This window comes from Vipera ursinii (assembly GCF_947247035.1).
Source record: "Vipera ursinii genome assembly, chromosome: 2".
Classification (NCBI taxonomy): domain Eukaryota; kingdom Metazoa; phylum Chordata; class Lepidosauria; order Squamata; family Viperidae; genus Vipera; species Vipera ursinii.
The window spans coordinates 238,411,445-238,437,151 of NC_139513.1; the positions used below are offsets into that span (position 1 = coordinate 238,411,445).

The following is a 25,707-nucleotide window of genomic DNA, read 5'->3' on the forward strand; positions in this document are numbered from 1 at the left end:
TTCATGACTTCGATAGCTTTGTGTTTGTTTTATTCAATTTGGTCTATTACAGAATGGGGTGCAAGGAGAAGGGAAATAATCTAAAGATATCAAAGTCCTACAATCAGATCTGCCCCATTTTTGTGGTAGTGTTGTGATTTGGAAATTTTGATTTTCTTATCAGGTAGTGACATGGCTAAGAGGGAGAAAAAGGGTAACTAGAAGAATCAACAATTGTTTTGTGTATCAGGTGCTGCACACCCATAACCAGGACAGCACTGCTGGGTTTGACTCATGAGAGATGCAATATAGGCAGGGTATTTATCGGCAACGGAGGCAGCAAATTTCATGCTGCTTAGTTTTTAGTTCATTTAAAGATCAGTGAATAGTACTTTAACACAATAATAGAGAAAGACCTTACATACACATGGTTGCAAAGTAAAATTATCTATAGTTCTTCGGTAATTATTTCCAGTCAATTCTGGAATTAATTCTGTGTCTGAACCACTAGTATAACTCAAAGTAAGGCAGCTTCTGCTGTTTAGTGTCTGCTTTTCCCCCCCTCCCTGTCCTGATTTTATTATGAATAGAAAACAGATGTTAAGGAATAAGAAAAGGTATATAAATGGAATTTATAAATATATATATTTATACATCTCAAATTATATTTATTGAAAATATAAAAATCAAGTGATTCATGTACAAAATTTCATAAGGAAAGTGTTTTCTTCACATTTCACAAAATTGTAAAAGTATATTTTTAATAACTTTTTTTTAATGAAACAATTTATCACAGAAGTATCTTATAAGTTTTTATAAAAAAAACCTGAAAATGTAGCCTGATTCATCGTAAGCATTCGGATCCTCCCATTGGTAAAAGAAATTTCCCAAAAATTACATGTGAACTTTGCAAGTTAGTCACCGGCCTTTTGCTTGGTATACTTAAAAGCAAATGACATGTTAAAACAGCACAGACTTCTTTCAAAAGATGTTCCAAGGTTCATAAAGGTGTTTTTCTACATTACATAAAGGAGTGCAACAGAGATTCAGTGTAAATCTTTACAGTGTTTAACTGCTTCAATACTTGTGTTCAAGTATATGTTCACATGATTAAAATGCCTACTTTGCCATGTTTGTCTAATTTTGATATAAAGATTTATAAATTACAGTAGATAATTTCCTGTAGTACGTTTCTAAGGGCACACACAGCTCTTGCCAACTTAAGGTGTTCCAACAATTTCCAGAGTACATTCCATACAGAAAATATATAAAATGATACAGAGGGTTGATGAAAATTACCCACAACTTCCTAGAATTGACTCTTGTGATTATTTTGATGGAACAACAATGAAAATGTAGCCTAGGAAACTGGCTATATTCATGGATGTGCTGAGTCAAGTGTTACACTTGCTACATAAATACATTTCCAAGAACAGTTTATGTTATATAAGGCCCTTTACAAAGTATGAATGGAGTTCCAAAACCTGCTGCAAAATTTCTGGAGTCAATCTGACTCTGAGCACCAAAATATAAACAAAATAAAAATAAAGATGACTTCATTTCCATATACAGTACAGAAAAAACTATTCATCTAAATAGAAAATAAATTCAGGGTAGTATGATAGTTTATTATCCAATGCAGTAAGCAGTTTAGTAGGCTTAAGTGCCTTTGATTTCAAGTGAACAAGACTAGCAAACTCATCTATCTGTAGTACTGTACTACTTCTCTTTTGAATAGCAAGGATGCCAAAATAGTTGCTTACCTTGTTGAATATAAACATTTAAAATAGTATTTTTTAGAAAAAGTCTCATAAATGTATCCAAAATAATTCATATAAAATTTAATTATGGAAACTCTGATCATAAAACCCAAACAAAAGCTATTTAACCATTTTTTTTAAATGTCTGCGCAGGCAAAAAAATAAATTACTTTGATTAAATTATATGTAATCTGATATATTTGGTTTGAGGAAATGTGTGTGAATTTATAAATAATGTGATTGTGAAAAGCTGAGAGCCCACGAGCCTGCCTGCTACGGGTCAACTCCTCTGCTGCATCTTCTGTGCATAAAAGTCCCTGCATGTTTCACAGCAACGTTGATACCATCTCATGTCCTGACACAGGTTCTTCTCTCGTATCACTCTGCAATATACAGTCCATTGGTCTCCAAGACACTTGAATGTTAAGGCAGCTGAGAAATAAAACAGAACCACAGATATCACTATGGCTCTCATTTGAAATTTTAAGAGAATATTATGAGCATTTTCAGAAAATAGCTGTTATGGTAAGCATGCCTAATTACAAAAAACATATAGATCAATAAAATCATTTAAATAAAATAGATAAGGATGTGTTCATAACATCCTGCTCTCTGATGTTTTAGCTGCCTTAGTTATTAGCCTTGTTTTCCTGGGCAGGTGGGCACATTTCTGAACACAACATTGGGCTATAGCTGTTTTTTATTTTCCAAAAATATCTAGTTCCAGAACTGAGATGGGAAATTATTGCTTTGTTTCATAGCATGCAAGATCCCAAGAGATCTGTCATATGCAAAGTAGGTAGCCCTTACAAACTGGACAAAAAATGCCATTTATTTATCTTTTTTAAATGTACTTGATAAGATGTTATGAAACAAGAAGCTAAGAATGAAATACAACTAAAATATAAAAACAGTTTTAGAAATGTAGAAACAAAGGCTAAACTTTTAAGCAAATTATTAGGGTTCAGTATCACTTAACACCATCTAGACTAGCTTCTAAACGTTTGCTGCAAAAAACAGATGACCATTTTTGAGAAGTCTCTATTAGAATATTTGTATATTATCACCCATCTAAGGAACTGAAATGATAGTGGTTTCACCATAAGATTGGCAAAGAAGAATTGGATAGTGGTATATACCGGTATCTCTTTCCCTTAGGTGCACAGTACGCAGAATTTACATTTCCATGTAACTGTTGAGTACAGAATACAAAATTAAGCAAGTATTTATGTTAGTAAAAGCTTATACTCTCTTTTGTCTTGTCTTTTGCATGAGACATATGTATAGAGGAGGATGAATAGTTCTTATTTTCAACTAAAAACCTTGTGATGGTCTCATTGCCACCCAGTATAAATAAATATTCCTTAACACTCTTACTTACTGTATGTGGGTTTTGCTTCTGAATCCAAAAGTACCTATCACCTACTAGATTGAGGAGAGAGCAATATAGGAGCCTCTTAAATCTAGACTGTTATAAGGATGATTCCATATATGGTACATTTATAATTCTCAAATAGTTCGCATATAGTATGCTTACGACACAGAGACTATATTGGAGATCAATATAGTCGGATGGGTTATCTGGAACATAGACCTAATGCTGCTTTCACAATTGAGGTAAAAAGAAGCCAGAATTTTGATCTTAGGAGCTGGATAAACATAACTTGAAAATGGCAGGACAAGACCAGAATAGGCATCTTCATATGACCTTTGCAGTCACTTACCCAATCTAGGTGATGTAATTGTGTTCACATTAATTTTTTCATTGCAGGGCTGCAGGTGGCAAGGTCTGTAGGCTGCAGGCTTTTCAGAGGAGAAACATTCACTGCCATGCCTTCCTGTGATCTTGTGCATACACTGGATGACCCGTGACTGCATTCCTTTTCCACAGGTGATAGAACACTTCAAAGAATATAATATACACTTACGTAAGGAAAAATGTGTGGGGCTTTTGCCCAAAAAACTAAATCTACCTCATCTAGATATTAAGAAATGACAATTATATTATTAAGAACAGATATAAAACAATCAGAAAAATAACATGATCTCTATTATATCGGGCACAGTATCATGGTTGCTATTTCATCGTGGATGGAATAAGTAAATATAAAGTGGAATGTGGAACACCTAAGTTGAATGAAGTTGTGGCTTAACAATTTGAAACAGGAATGATCCTGTTTTATCACTTTGGAAGTCATAGATGTATTTCCCCAAACACAATTTTATGCAAAGGTGTACATCAGACATGTCAAACTCGCGATGTCACGTGATGTCGCGTGATGTATCGGAGCTTTTCCCCCATTGCTGGCATGATATACATAAAAAATGGCATATCAATTCACATTTTTTCTTTGGTGACAGAAGTACAAATTCTGGAAGAGCACCCACAGAATTGCAGTTGACATTTATTCACTCAGTTGCAAGTCACTTCAATGTCAAAATAAAATTTTCAGTGCCAAAACCTTCATATTCCAAAGGCTCACTATCAAGGAAGAAGGACTGATCAGCAAGTGGGATCCCCTAAAAATTTACAGAGGACCAATTTTAGATTGGGAAAGCAAGATTTAATGGAACAAAACCTTACTAAATCCAGTGTGAACTTCGACACTATGGCATTATTACACCATAAAATCCAGATAGAAAATCATCATTGTACATTACACAAACAGACTAAATTAAATTATTTTATGAAAAACTGTATCAGCCACTCTGGTCCATATAATATGGTGGCAATCTGCAGGTTTATTGCTTATATAGAATCCTCAGGAGAATTCTGTGTGGCTTTTCATCAATTTTCTTCTCTCTTGTAAATATCAAGCCTTTTCAGTTGGTGTCAACAGCAAGACAAGTTGCCAGCTTAAAAGAATTTGGTACAAACAAGTACATTTTTGTAACATGCCTTGCGCCTAAACATACCTTTCTTTGCAGTACATTTTAAGTAGGTCACATGTGGTTTCATTAAATCATTTTAAATTCTGTTTGCCCTCTGAATACATTGTCACATATAAAAACCATATACCTCATAATGTGAATTGCTTTTAACTGTTCTTGATTAGCAAATAAAAATTATATAGACAAGGTTACCTTATCTGGACTGGAAAATGGTTCCAGCCAGGGTTATCCTATCTGGGCTGGGAAAAGATCTATTAAACACAACATTTTTTGTAATATTTTATTAATTTTCTAATTTTACATTTCAATATTTAAAAAGCAACATGGTGGCTGGGTTAATTGATAATTCAGTAACATATAAAAATCTTTAGTACAAATCTCAAGCTACCACATCAAATACTTCCTCTCTTTTTCCCTTAATATCTACTGCCTCATATTTGAACTAATACAGTTATTATATCAATTAAATAAAAATAGCATTGTTACATTTATCAATATTTTTTAGCTTATACATATCCTAGTAGTTGCTTTAACATTCAGTCTTTATAGACAATCAATGTCCTTTTGTTAGTTTCTCAATTTTTAGTTTCCCATCAATATTTAAATTTAACATTTGACATTTATAATTTCCAAGTTTTAGGTAACCAAAGTTTACTTTATCTCAATTCATAACAAAGTCTAATATTCAAGATACACATCTTATCTTTTTTAATATATTCCATTTCCCACCATCTTACACTATCTAGTTAATAATACAGTATAACATCCTTATTTTCAACTAATTTCCAAATCTTAAATTTAATGACCAAAATTTCCCTTATTTCAACATCAAATATTTCCTCTCTTTTACCCTTAATATCTACTGTCTCATATTTAAGCTAATATAATTCTTATATCAACTAAGTAAAAACATTATTACATTTATCAATATTTTTAGCTTATACATATCTTAATTACTTTTACATTCAATCTTTAGACAATCAATATTTTATTTTTTTGTTTTCTCCAATTTTTAATTTCCCATCAATATTCAAATTTAACTTTTAATATTTATACTTCCAAGTTTTAAGTGACCAAAGTTTTCTTTATCTCAATTCATAACAAAATCTAGTATTCAAAATACACATCTTATCTATTTGAGTATATTCTATTTTAATTAGTAATATAAGATCCTCTCTAATAAATCAAAACCCCAATTTTCTTCAGCCTTATTCTGAGTTTCTTCCTTTGCCAGTTCACCTTCCATGTCAGTGCTTTTAAGTCATCAAATAGATCTCCCTCTGTTGTTTTATATATTATTTGAAATAAAAGAGACCATCCAGTTGCCATTTTTTTTGAAGGAGTAGCGAATAGTCTCTCTATTATTCCAAATCCCCATAGTTGTCCTGATATGTTTGTCTTCCCTTTGGTCTGTTCTTCTTCTTGCTCCTCAAGTTTCTTTTGGTTTATATAGAAAGTCTTTTCCATTTTCAGTGTTGTCAGTCCCTTTTCTGGATTTTCCATTGACTGTATTTGTTGGTCAGTTGAATCTTCTGTCATAGTATTCAATTTTTCCACTTCTTCTGTTATCTTCTGCATAGTTGATTCTTTAATTATAGCCAAAATTTGGGTTCATATATCTAGGCTGACATCTTGTTCTTTTTTCTTATTTCATAACAAGCTGAAAGAATGGTTTCATGTATTGCTTTCAACGTAAAAAGAATCTGTTCCTGGTCTTCATCCATATTCTCTTAATGGTGTATTAAATTGAGGGCTTTAAAGTCAGAGAATGAAAATAATTTTATAATTGAGTATAGAACACAGCTGAGCTTCTCACAGCTTATATTTGTCAAGGCTGAAAAAGTCTTATTTATGGTCTGGGCTTCAAGCCAAGTCTCCTTTTAGACAATAACAAGTTGTAATATCAAACTTGGCCACAAGATGTCATCAATGCAGTTTAAAGTTTTTTAAGTCCAAATTTTTTAATAATCCTTTTTCCAATTTTATTTCTTTTTCATAAATAAAAACCAAAGACTTCAGTAAAGATAAGAAATCTTTTGGTCCCCAAATTTTAGAAGCATATAAATCCAGGTTATTCTTTCAGTGTTTTAACTCCCCTGGATAGTCAGTCGCCACTATTCTTAGAGGGTGGGATAGAAGTTCCCTTCCCTCTCTTCTCATAGGGGGGAAGATACTTTGGGCAGCTTTTACAGGAAAAGAAAATTCTTAGGATTGAAGAGAGGTTCAGATTTCAGCCAGTCTCATCCGCGCTGCTTTAGAAGTGCCTGGTGGTAAGTTTGACTTTGGCTATCTGCAGTCTACTGATGAGCCATATTTCTAAGGATAGTCTTTCACCCACTGGTTTGGAGGGCTGCCCTTGATCAAGTGGAAGGGCTACCTCCCTCCTGCGATCAAGTGGGGGTTCCCTCCTTGCTTATCACCCCTACAGGGCAACTCTCGACCCTTTCCAGGGTCCCCCAGAGGAGTGAAACTGAACGCGGAAGATGGAGCTCGCCTTCCAGCGGCCACAGCGGCCAAAATGGCAAACCGGAAGTCACCAATAAACACAAACATTTTTACTCTGCACCTCTACATGCAGCATTAAATGTTTTAAAAACCTATCTAAGCAACAATACAAGCAGAGTATTTTTGTCAAAGAATACCAAAAAAAATATTCCACAAAGAAGGTGATGATAGAAAAACATGCAGGTTTTGGTGTGTTCTTGCAAAAGCAATATAACCTATTTCAGTTTTTATTTACTACTAATCACATGGAGATAATATGAAATGTTACTTGAGATTCCTTCTTTGCTGAATTTTCCAAAGACTATAATTTGGAACAAGTACAAAATGTTTAGATCATGGGTGTCAAACTTTCCACGTCACGTGACTTGTCATGACATATTGTGACTGTTTTTGCATTGCTGGCAATGGGGTGGGCGTGGCTTCGGGGTGGGCACAGGCCAGTAGTTTGACACTCCTGGCTTGGATTAAAAGCTGAGGACATTATGTAATGTCATAGTTTCTTCCAGCAGGTCTCTGGAAAAATTAGGGAAGCAGCTTTCCCTGCCAAAGAATAGCATTTAAACTGTCTTCTTCAGCTACAATCACTGCTGATCTTCATTGTTGTTGTTGTTGTTAGCTGTGAAGTCGTGTCCGACCCATCGCGACCCCATGGACAATGTTCCTCCAGGCCTTCCTGTCCTCTACCATCTTCTGGAGTCCATTTAAGCTCACACCTACTGCTTCAACTGATCTTCATAAAAAGCTTCAATTGAGAGTGAAAATCTGTACCACTGTTAACAACAGAGGTTTGAACAATTTGTTCCAAGAACAAATGATTGCTTTAGTTAAAAACTACAAATCCCCTATTCCAAAACACAGAGAACATGGGGGGGAGGCATGTTGGAGACCACCAGCAATCTCCTGAACTCAACTAGATCAGGACCTTAAAAGTTATAGATTATTGATATATCTTAAACATAAACAAGAAAAGAACCTGCTTTATGCAGCAGAATAGATTTTAAAAGCACATTTAGTTTGTCCAGGCTTCTAAAACTTATTAAGCAGGATAACCAACTGTTATTATTCACTGCAAATCAGACTAGGGAGAAGGATTTTTCTACATTACATGAATGCATAATACATATGACTCGTTAACACTGTTTCTTTCTTCTAACAGGAAGCTAACAATCCCCACTCTCATCTAGTCTCTGCCACATGCGCTTTCTGAATCCCCATTATCATTTTTCTGAATCTCTACAAATACTTTTGATAAGTATTTAAATTTCCAAGTCCACAACTTGGAAATTTAACTAAAACTTTTTTTTATTTTTCAAAGTAAAAAATACTATTTTACATATAATTTGAGGCTTATTTTGCAAAAGGAAACTAAATACAACTGAGGCAATGAAAATCTGATTTTTATAGGCAAGAAGCTGCTTTTATACTTGTTTCCCAATTGACATGAACAGCATTTATTAATAAGATTTTCTGTAAGACTGAAAACAAGTCTACACTAATTACGTACAATATAATTTCCACTTAGATCGTTATGCCAGAATACAATTATTACCATCAGTCATTGTCTTTTTTGGAAAAAAATATCACAGAATACTTTGTAAAATGAAACACATGCAATATTGGCTAGCCTTTAGAGAGCCTGGGATACAAACCAGGACTTGAAACCTATTATACAACCAGATGTACTTATACAGCTATAAAATATTACTAAATATAAAAGCTGTTCCAAGATAACCTTTGGGTATTTGGAACCTATTTCAGGGATATGAATCTAGAAACCATTTTTAACATTCAGGGGTAGCCAGAACAGTGCTGAAATTAATTTTTTAAATCTTTTGCAATTGTGTCCAGAACAACTGCAAATATTAGAACTTAACAATAAAATCACCATGGTTGTTTTCTTTTTGTGGTTTGCAACACACCGTGAAATGAACTTGAGGTCTGAGTTATATGCTTGTACCCATACAGGTAGCCCTCATTTAATGACTGCCTCATTTAGCGATTAGTTACAACAGTAGATCAATCCTCGCATCTACCACCTTCACAGGTTTGTAAAGGAGGGAAGTAAGATCATAACCACAGTCATGGTTTCATTTAGCAACAGATTTACTTAATGACCGAGTTGCTTGTCCCATTTACGGTAGCTGTACAAGACTATGTGTATGTTAAAGAATTAACTATCAGATCTAGAGAAGAGCTGTGCAATTGTCATTTCTATTCAACTAAAGTCGTAGGGACTGGTAAATTTTCTGTCAGCACTGACAGAGAACAGGGAGTAGTGTTTATAGTCTCCTGCCACTCAGAATTGTTTTATAGGTTCTCCATTACTCCACCACATATTTTGACTGTGTAAAATTCATATTATTCTATGCTTTTCTATATATAAGACTCATATTGGTCTGGGTTGTATGTTCTAAGGATTGGTGTTTCCCCATCTGAACACACAAAGATTAGTTTATTTCTTTAGTAATTTTTCTCCAAGGTCTGGCAACATAAAAACATATTCCCCATAATGTTTTGCCACACTCAGTTTTTTTTCTAATTCTGTAATTGTGATTCTGTGACTATCCTGTTCCAGTCCACTGAAATCATAGACACACAAGGTATGAACAAACAAGCTGACAACTAAAGAGTTGAAAAACACAATGGCGAAATAACAGAAAGTTTATACCAACAATAATCAGTAAAGAATGAATCTATGCTAGGCCTGTGCAAATCCTTCGTATGTCGGGTTCCTGAAGCAGCTACACAAGGTTGGAAAAAAGATGCAGCTGATTTAACTATTTGAAAAAAGCTAATTTAATAGTTCTTCCATGTTTTCAAATGCCTTCTGAAGGACATTCATAACTCTAATATACTGTATACAGTACATTTAAATTTGTTTTCATGGCTAAATCAGAATACATCAGTATTATAATCTTATGTTTTTTTCTCATTTTCTTTATTCAGGCTTTCTCCTTCACTAAAAATACATTTCATGGTATTTGGCAAAGTCTAGTACTGATAATTTCATTAAAAAACATTTTGTACCTTTGACCAGTCTCCCATTCTCCAGACATAACATTTGGAATAATCTTCACAATCTTCTGATTCTCTGGGCCTTGTGGACAAAACACATTTCTTCCGAGGGTTGGTGCACCTTACAGTCCGATGCCGTATGCCTTTGCCACATTTTACAGAGCACTGTAGGAAGATGGAAACATGCTTCAGAGCTTTCACCAGCATCCCCAACCTGTTGGAGCTGCAACTCCCAGAGTTTTATATCACCCAAAACCAGCATTGTAAAACTGACACACAGTCCTGATTTCTATCCTGTTCTTAGCACATAGTTTCTGACAAAAGTTTCTGTAAGTCACCTAGACATTGGCTGGTTTCAGGCACTTAAATAAAGCAAATAAATAAATATGTGAACGAGGGAGTAAATATCTCATGCTTCTTAGCTGACCACTTATCCTTTGGAGCCTCTTGCAAAGGTTAGGAGCTGGGAATATTCCCAATCTTCACTACAGTTATTCTAATCCTACACGAGCAGAATAGATTCTGGTGAGAAAGGGATTTAGGATGGCCATTCTCTAGAATCTTCTAGAGTATACTGTACCTGCTAAGGTTAGTTTTTAATCTAGAATGATTTGGTCTACATGATGTGGACAAATAAAGAGCTGAACTTTGACAGGATTGTTCTGTGATTCTTGGGCTGGGCCTGACATCTATTCTTAATAACATTTACACAAAAACTCTGGGATAAATAAACCATAAATTTAGATATGGTATGATCAATAGGCTGATGAAACCCAGTTGTAGATCATCAAGCCTGGGCCCATTGATGGAATGACTGGTGGTTTTCAATGTCTGGATTTGATGCAACCCAAATAGGTCAGAGTATCGATTAATTCAAAAGCCCTCTGCCTCCAGGACTGTCCCATTCTTGATTTCCAAATGGCATTGTGCATGTCAGAGAGAGCAGGATCAAAATCTGGAGGGGTCTCCTGCCCTGACATTTTAATTATTTTGTTATATTTTATCTTGGTATAGAACACTGTTTTATTCCAATACACTAGAACCAATAGAAATAAATGATTTCTTAAGTTTATGACAACTGTCTATGAGCGATAGCTTAGAAATACCATACGTAAATAAATAATCCGTCTTTATACTGCACCTCTGACCACACGCCAGCTTCCCACACTGTCATGCAGTCCTGGCCTTCACAGCGCTGTGTTGAAGTAGGCTTAGGGCCAAGACAGTCTCTCTCTCGGGCTCTGATCAGGGTTCCATTTCTCAGTTGCTGAGTACAGGCTACCTGCCTATTCTGTGTCCCTTTCCCACATGTCCTTGAGCATGAAGTCCACTCAGTCATCATCCACCTAAAGAAAAAAAAAGGGGGGGAATCATGAATTGGCATTTAACTAGATCAGACATGTCAAACACAAGGCCCGGGGGCCGGATCCGGCCCACAAAGTGGTTTCATGTGTCCCACGAAGCCATCCTGGAAACAGTGAGGGAATGGACCCCACTGCCTTGGCCCTAGCCCAGAGACCCTCCTTCTGTCAGAGACACTCAGATCTGTCCCACTCCTGCCCAGGCCCCATAGGCACCCTTGATGTGAACGATGTAGAGCTAGCCATGCCCACCCAGTAGGCCACACCTACTCTAGCCACGCCCACCCTGGCCATACCCACCCGTCCCCTTGAGGGCAACCGCAATGCTGATGAGGCCCTCAATGAAACTGAGTTTGACACCCCTAAACTAGATTTTCAAGCCAAAATAATCTTCAAAATATTTTCTAGTTCTGCCTGATTTTAAAATGCATTCTAATTGATCTTGGTTAATTCAATTTTTTGTAGATCCTTGTTGAGCACCACTAATATAACAGTCCTTTAACGTATGAAATGACAATCTTCTTCGTTTGATTTCTTGGCACTGAATGTTTTATACAATACTATTTCTGCCAAATTTAAGCCAAAGTATAGTGATATTTCATGTGTTATAGAAATGATTTATTATTATTACTATAAAATTGCACTTTAAGTCTAAAAAAATCCCACACCAACCTACCTTGAGGGAAATATTAATGAAATATGTGAGAGTTTCAGTAGTGTAAACAATACCAGAAACTATATGTCATGAAAGGATACATGTTTGCATTTAAGCAGTACTTTGAAAATGCAAATAGTATCAGGAGGAAATTTAAAATTTAGAATATGATATTTAATCTCCTCCTTGCCTGTTCATCCACCTAAAAATACTTTTATCTGCTATTTGATTTGATACATGGGATACAGGCTTCTATTTCTATTATCTTAACCTAGCACCATTCCTAACATTCTGTTTAATTATTTGTGATTTGCTAACTTTTCCAAAATCTACAAAGCTATCCAACATAAACACACAAGCATTATCTCTGGTAATAACTCCAATTTAGTATTGTGTTAACCATCACTGATTACTATTAATCTTTTTGTTCTCCTGATGCAGATAATTTGAATTATCTAATTATATTTCTCACAATCTACATTATGTTTTCTTTTGATAAAAGAACAGTGGAGAAGTTGAAACTGAAACAAATTGCTTTAAAAATCTTAGTGTATCTATTTTGTTAATTATCACTATTATAAATATATAGTTTAACTGATTAACTGCATCCTTTTGGAAATAAGATGATCATTCTTGAAGTTATAATATACATAACCAAATATATAATATATAATATATATATAATATCTAGTACTTTTTGTTCCATAAAAAGAAAGAAGAATTAATAGTCAAGATCTGATAATTATGGTTGGAAATTTACATGTTACAAGTAGCCCCTCCCCATTTTCGCTTCCTATGTATCACTTCCTTGCTTAATTTTTTAGACAGAGGCATCCATTATCCATTCAATGTCAAAGAGAATATCCCACAACTATGAGTTACTTCCCAAGGGACAGCCTCTCATTCCATTTCAGTGTCCATTATATGAATCTGAATTTTGGGTCTCAGACTCACCTTGTATGGCATGGCTGCTCATTGCACTTTCGAATTTGTGGTTCAGGTTTTGTTAAATGTTTGCATTTCTTGCTATCCACAAAACTAATATGCTTATTCATAATTTTTGTGCAGGATACTGTTGTCTTTCTTTCACCTGGTAAAAAGGGAAACAAAGTTTGCAGAGCTTTGATGACAACAGTTTTTATCATTGAATAAAATTATTCAAAATTACTGAAATATTAATAAATATGATAGCCATTTATACTTGGAAAAAAATCTAATGTTTTCACTCTTATTTTCACTTGGGGATAAATATCAAATTCCATCCTGAAACTGATAAAATAAATTAGCGAGGATTTCATATTTTTAGATAAAAGTTTTAAGATAGTTTTTAAAATATTACATTAAAACTTTGCAAAACAAACAAACAAACCCAGAAATGAAAAAAATCTAGTTTTCTAACAGATAGGAACAAGAAGTTTTATATTAGTCAAAATTTTAAACCTAAAGGAATACTTTTGTTAAATATTTATCTGTGCAACGATGTACTTTATTAAAGAAAGTGTTAAGGGTTCTATTGCAGATATTAGAAACACCTAGAATAAGTCTAGAATAGCACATTCAATGCGGCAATGGAAATTTTAAAATCTTTTGACAAACAGTAGTTTGCCAAAATGATTGAAAGCAGTTACGGTGTTCTGAAAAAAGCAAAATAATTATGGCAAGAAAACTTCACAGCATTGTGATCACACTAAAACAGAATCACTGTGATCAGCTGATATAATAATAATAATAATAATAATAATAATAATAATAATAATAATAATAATAAGAAGAAGAAGAAGAAGAAGAAGAAGAAGAAGAAGAAGAAGAAGAAGAAGAAGAAGAAGTTGGAAGGGATCTTGGAGGTCATCTAGTCCAACCGCCTGCTCAGGCAGGAAACCCTATACCATTTCAGGCAAATGGCTGTCCAGTCTCTTCTTAAAAACCTCCAGTGTTGGAGCATTCACCACCTCTGGAGGCAGGTTGTTCCACTGGTTAATTGTTCTAACTGTCAGGAAGTTTCTCCTTAGTTCTAGGTTGCTTCTCTCCTTGACTAGTTTCCATCCGTTGCTTCTTGTCCTGCTTTCAGGTGCTTTGGAGAATAGCTTGACTCCCTCTTCTTTGTGGCAGCCCCTGAGGTATTGGAACACTGCTATCATGTCACCCCTCACCCTTCTCTTCATTAAACTACACATAACCCAATTCCAGCAACCATTCCCTATATTACCTGGAAAGGAACGGGGTGTTTTTTACTCATTGTCCTATCAGACAGATCATTTCATGTTCTATGTGAATAACATTTATGAACATACATTGAAGGGCCAATTGGAATCCCTTTTCATTTTGCCAGAGGTTTACCAGAACAAAACAAAACCAAGTTTGACTTTTTCTATGTTAAAGGTATTAGTCTTTGTATCTTACCCCACTTATATAAATATTTTGAACAATTCTGCTTTTTCACTGCAATTGGGCTGACTTAGTAGCCCTAATGACAAAATTAATATAATGGAAGCAGCATCAAATTACATCAATACATATGTAGCTATACCCACAAATGTATAATCATTACCTCCTCCACATACAGCATTACAGTCTTCCCAACCTGAGTGGGTCCACATAAATAGAGGCTCCGATACCTTTGTGCTCTGATTCTCGTTAACTGGATCTAAAGGAATAGTATATTCATAATGTAGTCCATAATTCTGATCTTGAAAAAGCAGGACCTGTAACACATAAGTAATTAATATTTGTATGTCTAGATATGACAAAAATGCAGACATGATAAAAAAGAAACATCAGTCTACAGAAAATCATACAGAAATTCCATAATAAATGCCCAACATTCAGAGTTAAAACTATCTTCCAGCAGGCAAAATAAGTCTGGTGTCAATCAATATAAGAGACTTCATTTATAGGAAGGAAGGAAGGAAGGAAGGAAGGAAGGAAGGAAGGAAGGAAGGAAGGAAGGAAGGGAGGGAGGGAGGGAGGGAGGGAGGGAGGGAGGAAGGAAGGAAGGAAGGAAGGAAGGAAGGAAGGAAGGAAGGAAGGAAGGAAGGAAGGAAAAATCTGTCAGCATACCCTGAGAATTCTGCCAGCCATCCAACAATTGTGTTAGCTAGGAATTCTGGTACAAGTAATCCTTGACTTACAACTATTCGTTTTCTGAATGAAGTTACAATAGCACTGAAAAAAGTGACTTGTGACCATTTTTCACACAATTGTTGCAGCATTCCTATGGTCAGATGATCAAAACTCAGATGCTTGGCAACTGACTTATATTTATGAAAGTTTCAATGTCCCAGGGTCATGTGATCACCTTTTGTGACTTTCTGACAAGCAAAGTCAATGGGAAAGCCAGGTTCACTTAACAACTATTTTACTAATTTAACAACTGCAGTGATTCACTTAACTATGGTAAATATAGTTGTAAAATGGGCCAATGGTCACTTAATCACTGTCTTGCTTAGCAATGGAAATTTTGGGCTCAATTGTGGTTGTAAATTAAGATTACCTGCAATTGTAGATCTATAATTAGTCTACTCAACAAAGCCAGACTTTATTTTTGTTGTCTCCATTATCCTATTCATGATTGTTCCATATACTTCATGTATGTATACATAAGTACAAATACAAAACTATCTCGGTGTGTTGATTTGCATTCACTTATAAAAGCTTATTTGTTTATACTGGTTCTTTCCACTGAAATGAATTAAAAATTTGATGTTCTGCACTTTCACATATCCATGCTCCGAGCACAACTACAACTTTCCCATATATTCTGAATAGTAATCAGAGTTAGCACTTCAAGAGTTTGAGCACATTTGAGATTATGGAGAAATTAAAGATCCAGTATTTTAATAATTTTAAGTATAGTTTAATTTATCTTTAGCATATTGTTTGTATTATGTATACATCCCCTTTTCTCCTAGATTTTTAGAATATATACATTCTTGAGAAATTACCTAATCAAGGAAATACTTTTCACAGAGAATGATGCCAAACCCTATCTTCAGTCCTGAAGAATGTAGGTCTTCTAATACTGATATGTGTTACTAATGGGATCGTGTTATGTTGCAGATTCCCATTCGGAAATAGCTGGCCACTTTCTTGATATGAACCATAATGTGTTGGACTAAATGAGCCTGTTGTCTGATCTGGCATAACTTGTTTTGTGTTCTTATGTTATTCTAAGTTGGTTACCATACTGCTTGCAAAACAATAACTATATATAAACATTTCACCCTGTAGCGTAGAATACATTTAAATAATTATCCATGCTACTATACCAATAAATGTAAAGGTGATGTAGTTGGACCTTTGGCAGAAATTTTTTCCCACAGACCTCTCCTAACATAATGGACAGTGGTACCAGCAATGTTGAATGTTCCAGAATGTTCTATCTTCCAATCACTATTAATAGACTGTTTGCTGGCATCTCGAAGTGCTGAGGACACATTAGAAAACAGTACAAAAGAGTGTGTTTCATGTCAGACCGGATTATTATGCTAAAAGAGCCATCTTATAAAAAATCAAAACAAGTTAAGATTAATAAACATAATAATAAAATTCCAGTAAGAAAACAGCTGTACTTCTGCTGAATAACAAGTTATATGTACTTTCAGAATTCTCTTAACATTTAATACAGATATCACTATATGAAAAGCCTATAATAATTAGTCTACCACTATAATATGGATACTCCAAATTATTAATTGGAAATCATTTACTTTAAAACACGGTGATACAATAGAAGAATATATATGTAACATTATAGTACTTTAAATATGATATTCATACTGTACCATTGTTCTTACAGCTTAAAAATTCTATGGATGGAACAGAACTGCGATAAGAAAGTTGGTTCCAAATTTTCTAGAATTAGAAATCCCATAATCTTACTACTGACCATGCTGGTTTAGACTGCTGGGATATGAGAGTCAAAGTAGTTTTCTATTTACTAACTTGAACTTCCTTTCTTCTTTTCGTCCTTCTCTCTCTCTCTCTCTCTCTCTCTCTCTCTCCCTCACACTCACACACACACACACACACACACATACACACAACACACAAACACTTTGATGAATGGCTTGTGGGATCTGAGTGCTTATAAAAGAAATTAATAATTTACTTTGACTATGTAATCTATTGATGACAATTGTTTGCAAATACATAACATAAAGCAAACTCTCGACTTAAAACTTCCTATAGATTTGCATATATTCTGGATATTTGTAACTGACTTTTGAAATGAAACCTATCCTGTCTTTGATCTATCCTGCCAGAAATAATGCTTTTTGGCTATTTCCTTTCTACAGCTTAATCAAGCCACACATTTAATGTCAACTTATATAGATTACTAGGAACTGTCAGTACTGATTCATAGTCTTTCACTGTTCTTCCTGTAATGTGAATTTTGATAGTTTCTATAGGAAACTATAGTTTCTATAGGAAACAATGGCAATAACACCATCAAAAATACAATTAAATTATCCAAGAATCATTTTGGCCACCAAAGGACAGGGGGAAAAAATACAAATAGTGTGAAATGTTCTGTAATATTTGCAGTATTCAATAATGCAGCAGTGCTAAAAAGCTTTTCTCTTTTACTGTCATGACATTTTATTTAATAAAATAAAAGTGAAAAGGCCCACACTGGAATACAGTGGAAACCATAATATCATCAAACTTGTTGATGACTTCTAGTACAATTGTTAGTGGAGAAATACCCTCTGCCCAAGACAGAACACATTTAAGTAATACATTTATCATGTAATATTCTGCTATTTTCAAAGAAACATAATTGGAAAATCAGATACTACCTAAAGGTGTGAATATGATCTCTCAAGAAAATGTGAACTTTTCCACAATATGCTATACCATCATTCTATTTCTAGTTATTATCATAATCTGATTTCTGCTTTTTTAAGCTATCCACAATATGTACTCAATACACAGTACACAATATTGCCTTCCTAATTTATGGCTGTTATCTCAAGTACCACTGCATGTAGCAACTACAAACACACACACACACACACACACACACACACACACAAAACAAATGAAGGTAAAAGAAAGCCTACTACACCAGAGAAGACAAAGGAGCTATCTTCCCCAAACTATGTGATGGAAGCCAAAGCACAGGATAAGAAAATCTCTACATGCCATCTGCTTTTTGCTGCCTAGATGTATTGCAACTGCCATTCCCAGACAAGGATTCCAGTTGCAACATGTCATGCTGAGAAAAACACTTTTTTTTTAAAGTATGTAAGAACTAGTAACCTCATGTGGAGGTTATGAGTCAAAACAGTCTGTTGGTATGTCAGTTGCAGCTTTCTTTAAAGCAACGTGCCTTTGTACAGTAATAATGCCTTCATTGAGTCATGTTTGACTACTGCAATATATTCTATTTAGGCTGTCTTAAAGCCTAATTGGAAACTGCAGTCGATTCCAAAGGCTGCGGTCCAATTGTTGGAGGGTGACAGCTTGTTTTTTTACGGTGGGCAAAACTTACACTGTGAGCAACCAATAACTTTCTGTGTAAAATTAAAAATTCTGATTACGACTTATAAAGCCCTTTATGGCATGAGTCCTTTCTAACTGGAATCTGCCTACCCTGTGCATGTAGGTTGAGCAGGCATGTTGAAATTCTCACCCATGAGGGGGAAGAGGGTAGAGTATGAAAGCAGGACTTCTCAGTGGCTATCCCTATGTTATATAATATCTTGTCTCTCCCAAATTAAGATGCCTCCACCCCATTACTATTTATGATATAATAATGTTCTACATAACATATGGTTTCCTGTGCTTGAGGGTGCTCTTGTTCTTACATCCAGTGTTAGATTCTTTTAGAAATTTTTATGGTAATTTCTACATAATGTCTTAATAATTGTGGCATTTCATATTATATGATTTACAGTATGTACAGAATCCTGCATTGGAGTGTCAGGACATTTTGTAAATAAATAATAAATAAGTTGAAGTGCTTTATCCTTTTCTAGTTAAAAATTATCCACCAGGCCTATGTATCTCATTTACACAACTCATTCAAAAGCTGAACTAAATAATATTTGTATTCAAGTGACTATTTGGATTTTTACATTGGCCTTTTTAATATAGAGTTCCCTAACAAAGAAGAATTCAAGTCCAGGAGTATGAATGTCTTATCCACAAAACGCTTCCTGGATAAGTCTTAGTAAAAAGTTTACTTGGGACAAGTCTGTAGAAGTCCAATTAACACATCGTTAATCATTCAATCATGTCCAACCCTCGGCCACTCTATGTATCAGCATTCTTCATGACCCTCTGTCTTGTACCACTTCCTTCAGATCCGCCATGGTCATCCTGATGTTATCCGCATCCAGCCAACAGGTACTAGGGCGATCCTTTCTCCATTTTCTGCTGATCCCTCCCAGCATGACTGACTTTTTCAGTGAGTCATCTTGTATGACATGGCCCAAGTTAAGATAGCCTTTATGATAGCCAATTACTACTCAGAATAGTTAATACTCAGAACCAGGGCTTTTTTTCTCATAGAACGCTCAGAACAGTGTTCTGGCACCTTTTGTTTTTTGCAAAAAAAAAAAAAAAAGCTCCGTCTAAAAGCCTACTAAGAGCCTTGGTGGAGCAGTGGGCTGATGCCTCCTTAAGTAACACCAGCTGCCTGCAATTAGTGCAGGTTCGCATCCCACCAGGCTCAAGGTTGACTCAGCCTTCCATCCTCCCGAGGTAGGTAAAATGAGGACCCAGATTGTTGGGGGCAATAAGCTGACTTTGTAATAATGCCGCTTGGGGTGTGTGTGAAAGCCCTAATAAGCAGGCATATACATAGAATGAAGGCTACTGCTAAGCTTGTAAGCCGCGCTGAGTCTTCGGAGAAGGGTGGGATATAAATGTAATAAAAATAAAAAAATAAAATAAATATTGCAGGGCTAGGCAATCTTGGCCCTTTTTTATGACTCATGGACTTCAACTCCCAGAAATCTTGAGCCAGCCATGCTGAGGGGAAAGGGAGAGGTTTTCAAGCTGAGCCATGCTGGCCCAGGAATTCTGGGAGTTGAAGTCCTTGAGTCATAAAAGAGCCTGCCCTACAGGAGGACATTAAAGTTATTTACAGGGTTACTTCTTTTGGAACTAAACTTTTAGAATCTAAAACAGCTAATTAAGAAAAGCCAACAGGAAAGAACCTCACATTTTTCATCTGCTTCTGTCTTTTGGAAGGTAAAATTAGATAACAAAATAATTATTTCCTCTGTTAACATCTCTGAAATGAAATCAAACATTTTTCTCAATGTAATATGTCTAATTTAGCTGATGCTAGAAAAAATAGTATCTTTTGTACAGACTCTTGAAAACTATTTTGAATCTAACCTTCTGTTACAACTAAACCACTTTAAATTAAACAATTCTTAAGAATCAAATGTTCTTAATTTGGACTTTACTTTTACTGTTTGGACTGTTGTGTGTTTTGAAAAATAGATTATTTAGAATCTAGTTATGTTGCACTTCAGTCTTTAAATAATTAATCTAGTATATACATAACAATATATGATGTTTTCCATGGTGAGGTTTACATCAATAACAACATTTATTAAAAAGGCTAAAATAATTTCTGGTAGTAGTATTATCTGTACATTAAAATTTTGTTTAGTCACAATCTTTCACTTTTCACATTCTGGAAAAGTGGTGGTCATGTATCCGAGCAAAAGATGTTACATATGTGCATAAGTGTAGTCAGTAGCATATGCCATTTTAAAAGTATCAGACATGCAAAGAAAGAAAAATAAGTCCAAAATATCTGTATTACATCCAGAAATGCCAACTTTGCAACCAATATTTCTCATCCATAACTATGGCACCCTAAGGATACCTGCATACATGCAAATGCTTCTCTGGGATCAGTAACGCAGCAGGGATTGTTTTTTCCTTCCAGTAACAGATTGCTGGGAAATACCAAACATGGCCTTAAGAATTCCAATGTTTGTTACAAAATTTTCTGGATGTGGTTGGAAAGAGGCCTAGAAATGCCAGCACAAATACATCACACTTGCTGAACGTGCACACGCAACTACCGGTAATTATAATCTTCAATTATATGTGATATGCTATCAAGGAAAATGTATAGATATAGCCAGCAGACGTTTAGGGAACCTTTATTTTTCATACACTGTTCGAATTTTGTTTTAATGCCATGGTGATACACAATCAAATTTAGTTAGTCTTTTTTTTTAATCCCAAAGCATCTGTTCGTTAAATACAGTATAACAAAGTTTTGGATGATGGAATTATTTTTTATCTAAGGATAACTAATGATAACAGCTCTTAAATCTGTTATTTCGTTTTATTTTTGCACAAAAAATTGTATAATTTGCATTTGCATTCATTTACAAATGGAATATGTTGTTAAAATGTATTGGTGTTGAAATAATTAGTGCACACATATACCTAAAACCAGTTTATTGCATTTGGCAATTGTACTAAAAAAAAATCTCGTTGTCAACCAATATCATTCATTTAATTTGAAATCAAGTGAAAAATTGATTTAAATTGTTTTATTAAAACAAATTAATGGCAATTCTTTTATAAGAAGTTGCCTCAAACAAAATGAGTTTGACATGCCTGCTCTAGATAGCTGAATGCTCCAAAATAAATTCTAGACCAGGCCTGTACATGCAGCCTACCAAGTACCCTTGGACAAAGCACAGACTTTTTTTTAAAAAAAAGTAATAAAATCACCACCACTGCCCTGAAAGTCATGTTGCCTAGTGCCTCCACGGCTTACCATGACCATGAGCTCCAACACTGTAGATGTTCCTCTAGTCACCAAATCATTGATTAGCCCACCAGCATTCCTTTGCAGACCACAAAGATTTTTAATTTATCAATGTGGGCCTTTCCCTTCTACAAGTTGCACAGACCTCTTCTAGATTTTCCTCTTGCCTTTCTTGGTCTGTCATTGAGCAAGAATTGACTTTGTAGGGAAGCATATTATCGTTTGATGTATATTTAACTTGGGGCAACTTACAATATTTTTAAAATCGTAAGATTAAAACATAAAAGCAGGGCTTTTTTTCTCATAGAACACTCAGAATGGCGTTCCGGCACCCTTTTTTGCACAAAAAGAAGAAAGCTTTTGCACAAGCTATGCTACTCCCTCTATTGGCTTTCAAAAGCCTATTGGCTTTTGAAAGCCAATAGGAATTGCTGCTGAGTGTGCCAAAAGACCTGGCCAGCAAATGTTGCACCGGCAAGTTGTCTTCAGCGAAGGCGATTTGGCAGGAACTTTGCATCCCTCCCTGCTGCCCAACTACACTATCTCAACTAGGTAAGTAAGAGAGGACAAGGAGTGGGAGGTGGGTTCTGCAGAGTCCATGTGCACTCCTTCCTTGTGCTCCCCTGTGTCAGCCAGGCTGGTGGCCTACCTGGTGCTGGACCTGTGCCACCGTCGCCTCACCCTGCGTGCCTAAGTGGCCCGCACCGCCTCCGCCGCCCGCAGGCCCGCCATACAGAGCGGGCCCCGCTGCTCCCACAGCAGCAGCCGCATCAGCTCCAGCCCTGGGGGGCAGCCCGCCACCAACACCCCTCACACCCGTGACCGCAGCAATGCTCCCCCCACCCCCCGCCTCCTGTGGCCACCAAGATGAGAGTTCCGGTACCTTTTTTTTTTAGAAAAAAAAACACTGCTCAGAACAGTTCAACTAGCTGATATTGCATGGATTTAAAATTTATCACTGTTATGAATCTAAAGAGGAAATCCATATAGCTACCTTTTGATTGGAAGAAGCCAAAGAGTGGTGCATCTCCCCACAGATGCAAAAATGAAAAATTCTAGAAAATGCACCCAGCTGAGAAAAGGAAAATAGTAGTTAAATAAGAAAGATCACCAGCCTTGTGTGGCAAGTGATTTAGAGTATAAAAGTACAAGGGAAATAACTGTAGGGAAATGTGTTTTGAAAACTACAGGCATATGAAATTATATATATTAGAATTATATATTATATGAGAAGAAATTATTTGGCTACTGGTGACACCTCTGTGATTGGCATGACATTGTGGCGATATTGTGTAAATACTGCAAATTCCATCCACGTGCTAGCATTGAGCTTATATGTTTTAATTATTGTATCTGTTTTCTCTTTTTTATATTACATATTCTTCATATATGGCATATCCATTTCTCCTTTTATGCTTCTAAATGTGGCAACACTTCCATTCCTGTTATTGCCATTCTCATATTTCCTCTTAGAAAACATATCAATACTATCTTCACATAAACAGATCCAGATGTGGATTGAGATGATCTTTCAGGTCTCCCCCTTTGATCTGTACAGATGCAACATGCATGCAAACAATTTCATTTGAGGAAAATGGGCAATATGTTTTTGAAGCTTTCCTGGGCCCTTCAGCTTGTAAAAACATAATTAAATATGCTTTGGAGAAAAATGAGTTTAAAAAAATGCATTCCATTTGCAAAGTCAGGAAAAGAACTCTAGATTTAAACAGGAATCTTGTTCTTCTCTTCTGAATGTTTTGCATATCATCAAAAGATAATTAAATATTATGTGCATTAAAAAAACATTCCTGATCTTGTCTGTGACAAACTCACCCAATCCAGAAGCAATACTTTATACCTGGTACATTACATATCCTCTTGAGAATTTTAGTTCACTCAAGATGCATTCACACACATACCAAACACACACCACACACACACATACACACACACACTACAGAGAGAGAGAGAGAGAGAGAGAGAGAGAGAGAGAAAGAATGAGAGAGAGAGAGTGTCGAGCCCCGCAGGCCCGACATTCAGTGGGGGACGGCGCGCCGAGGCTGGGGGCCCCTCCCCTACCCATGCGCCCTTCCCGGACTTTTCACCAGAGGCCCAACAGCCCAGCACAGCCACCGCACGCTCCCTGGGTCCACCAGCCAGCCTGCCTGCCTCGACCGACCACGCTGCTACCAGCGGAGCTCCCATCCGACGCTGCACATGCACAGGAGGGGCCGGTGATCGGTGCGGCCAACAGAGGGCCTGGAATGACCGGTGCGGCAGAATGCGGCACCGGAGTGATTGTCTGGGGCCACTGGCAGGTGGCAGGGCCAGCGGACGCCGCCCTAGGATTCCTTTCCACCAGCTGGCAGGCGGACGCCACCTTGGAAGCCCCCCCATGCCAAAGAACGGTGGGGAAGGACTTTTGGGCCAACCAAGGGCCTGGTGGACAGCGGAGACCATTCGGCTGAGTTGGGGTGGGATTAAGTGGGTGAGGTGTGGATGGGGGGGCATGGGAGACATGGGGCCTGGTGGGGGAAGGGGGCATTCAGGGGGGGAAAGCAGGGTAAGGCGGACGTACCTGGGCACCGAGGAGGACGGCGTGTCAGCAGATGCCGCAGCCAGGCCAAAGAAAGGCATGGGTGGGGGGGACCGGGAGATTTGTAGAGGGAGGTGGGCGGAAATTAGCTCCTGGGTGTGGTGTTATCAGGCGTGGTGGTTTCTTGGGTGTGGTGATTGTTACGTTATAAAAGCAGCGTTGGGGGCAGGGAGCCACCAACGCTGACTTTTTTCCTGCTTCGGGTTGCTGTGAAGACGAATAAAAAACACATTCAACCTCTCGTGGGTCGTCTCTCGTTCCTGCCAAGCTTTCGTTCCGCTCGCGTCAGGATGAGCTTTGACAGAGAGAATTTTTAAAGCACGACTACACTGCAAGATTAAAATCAAGCGGCATTTATATGTATGATATACTTTACACAAAAAAGCCCTTTGGTAGCATGGGAACTTCTTTTGTGTGCTATAGTTCCCAACACTGATTATTATTCTAAGCCAGGGTCGGCAACCTGATTTGGTGAAAGAGCCACTTGGAATCAATTCCCTCACAAAAAAAAAATTGGGAGCCGCAAAATGTACATGTGCATGCGTGCGCATGTGCACATGTGCAGAACAGGGCTTGATTAAAGAGTGGAGCCTACCTAAGGCAAGACATGCACCAGCCCTGCCCCCTGTCCAGCTCTGGTATGGATGGCTGTGCCGTGCTGGCTTCTCCTCTCCTCGGAAAAGACTGTTTCAAGGGAGCGGAGGAGGAGGCCGAAGGGGAGAAGGAGCTGCTGCGGCAAATCTTCCGAGGCTGCTACTCGGGCTCGCCTATCTCAGCCTGCTGTGGGATTGGGGGGGGGGGTTGTGGGATTTTTGCATGCAGTTTACTTGGCGGGGGAGGAGGAGGAGAAAGTGAGGAGCAGCCAGTCAGAGCCCAGATTGTTTGCTTAGAGAGAGAGAGAGAGAGAGAGAGAGAGAGAGAGAGAGAGAGAGAAGGAGGAAAGGAAGAAAGACAAGAAAGGAAGAAGGCAGGAAGAATATGGTAAGGAAGGAAGGAAAAAATAAAGAGAAAGAAAGAAAACGGTTGCTGCTTGACTCGCTGCGGCCGGGTGTGTTGCGTGGCTGGCAGCTTTGCATGGACCTCTGGGGGTACAGGGAGAAAGATGCATTCTCCAACCGGCTCTTCCTTTCCCTCCTCTGGGCTGGGCTGCAATCTTACCCACTGCTTCTCCGCCTCCTCCTTCCTCCTCCCCT

General features: G+C 36.9%; 1 protein-coding gene across 1 annotated transcript in view; it reads right to left on the reverse strand.

Moving 5' to 3' along the window:
* Nucleotides 1–1,598: 1,598 nt before the first annotated feature.
* ADAMTS19 (ADAM metallopeptidase with thrombospondin type 1 motif 19) overlaps nt 1,599–25,707 on the reverse strand; it is a gene marked incomplete at its 5' end in the record, with an annotated part of 115,100 nt that continues 90,991 nt past the window's right edge. Inside the window, 7 exons of the mRNA XM_083352160.1 lie at nt 1,599–2,171; nt 3,464–3,641; nt 10,164–10,316; nt 11,293–11,497; nt 13,122–13,257; nt 14,716–14,869; nt 16,433–16,590. Coding sequence (XP_083208286.1) covers nt 2,020–2,171; nt 3,464–3,641; nt 10,164–10,316; nt 11,293–11,497; nt 13,122–13,257; nt 14,716–14,869; nt 16,433–16,590 — 1,136 coding nt within the window. The 3' untranslated portion in view covers nt 1,599–2,019. The remainder of the gene's footprint in view (nt 2,172–3,463; nt 3,642–10,163; nt 10,317–11,292; nt 11,498–13,121; nt 13,258–14,715; nt 14,870–16,432; nt 16,591–25,707) is intronic.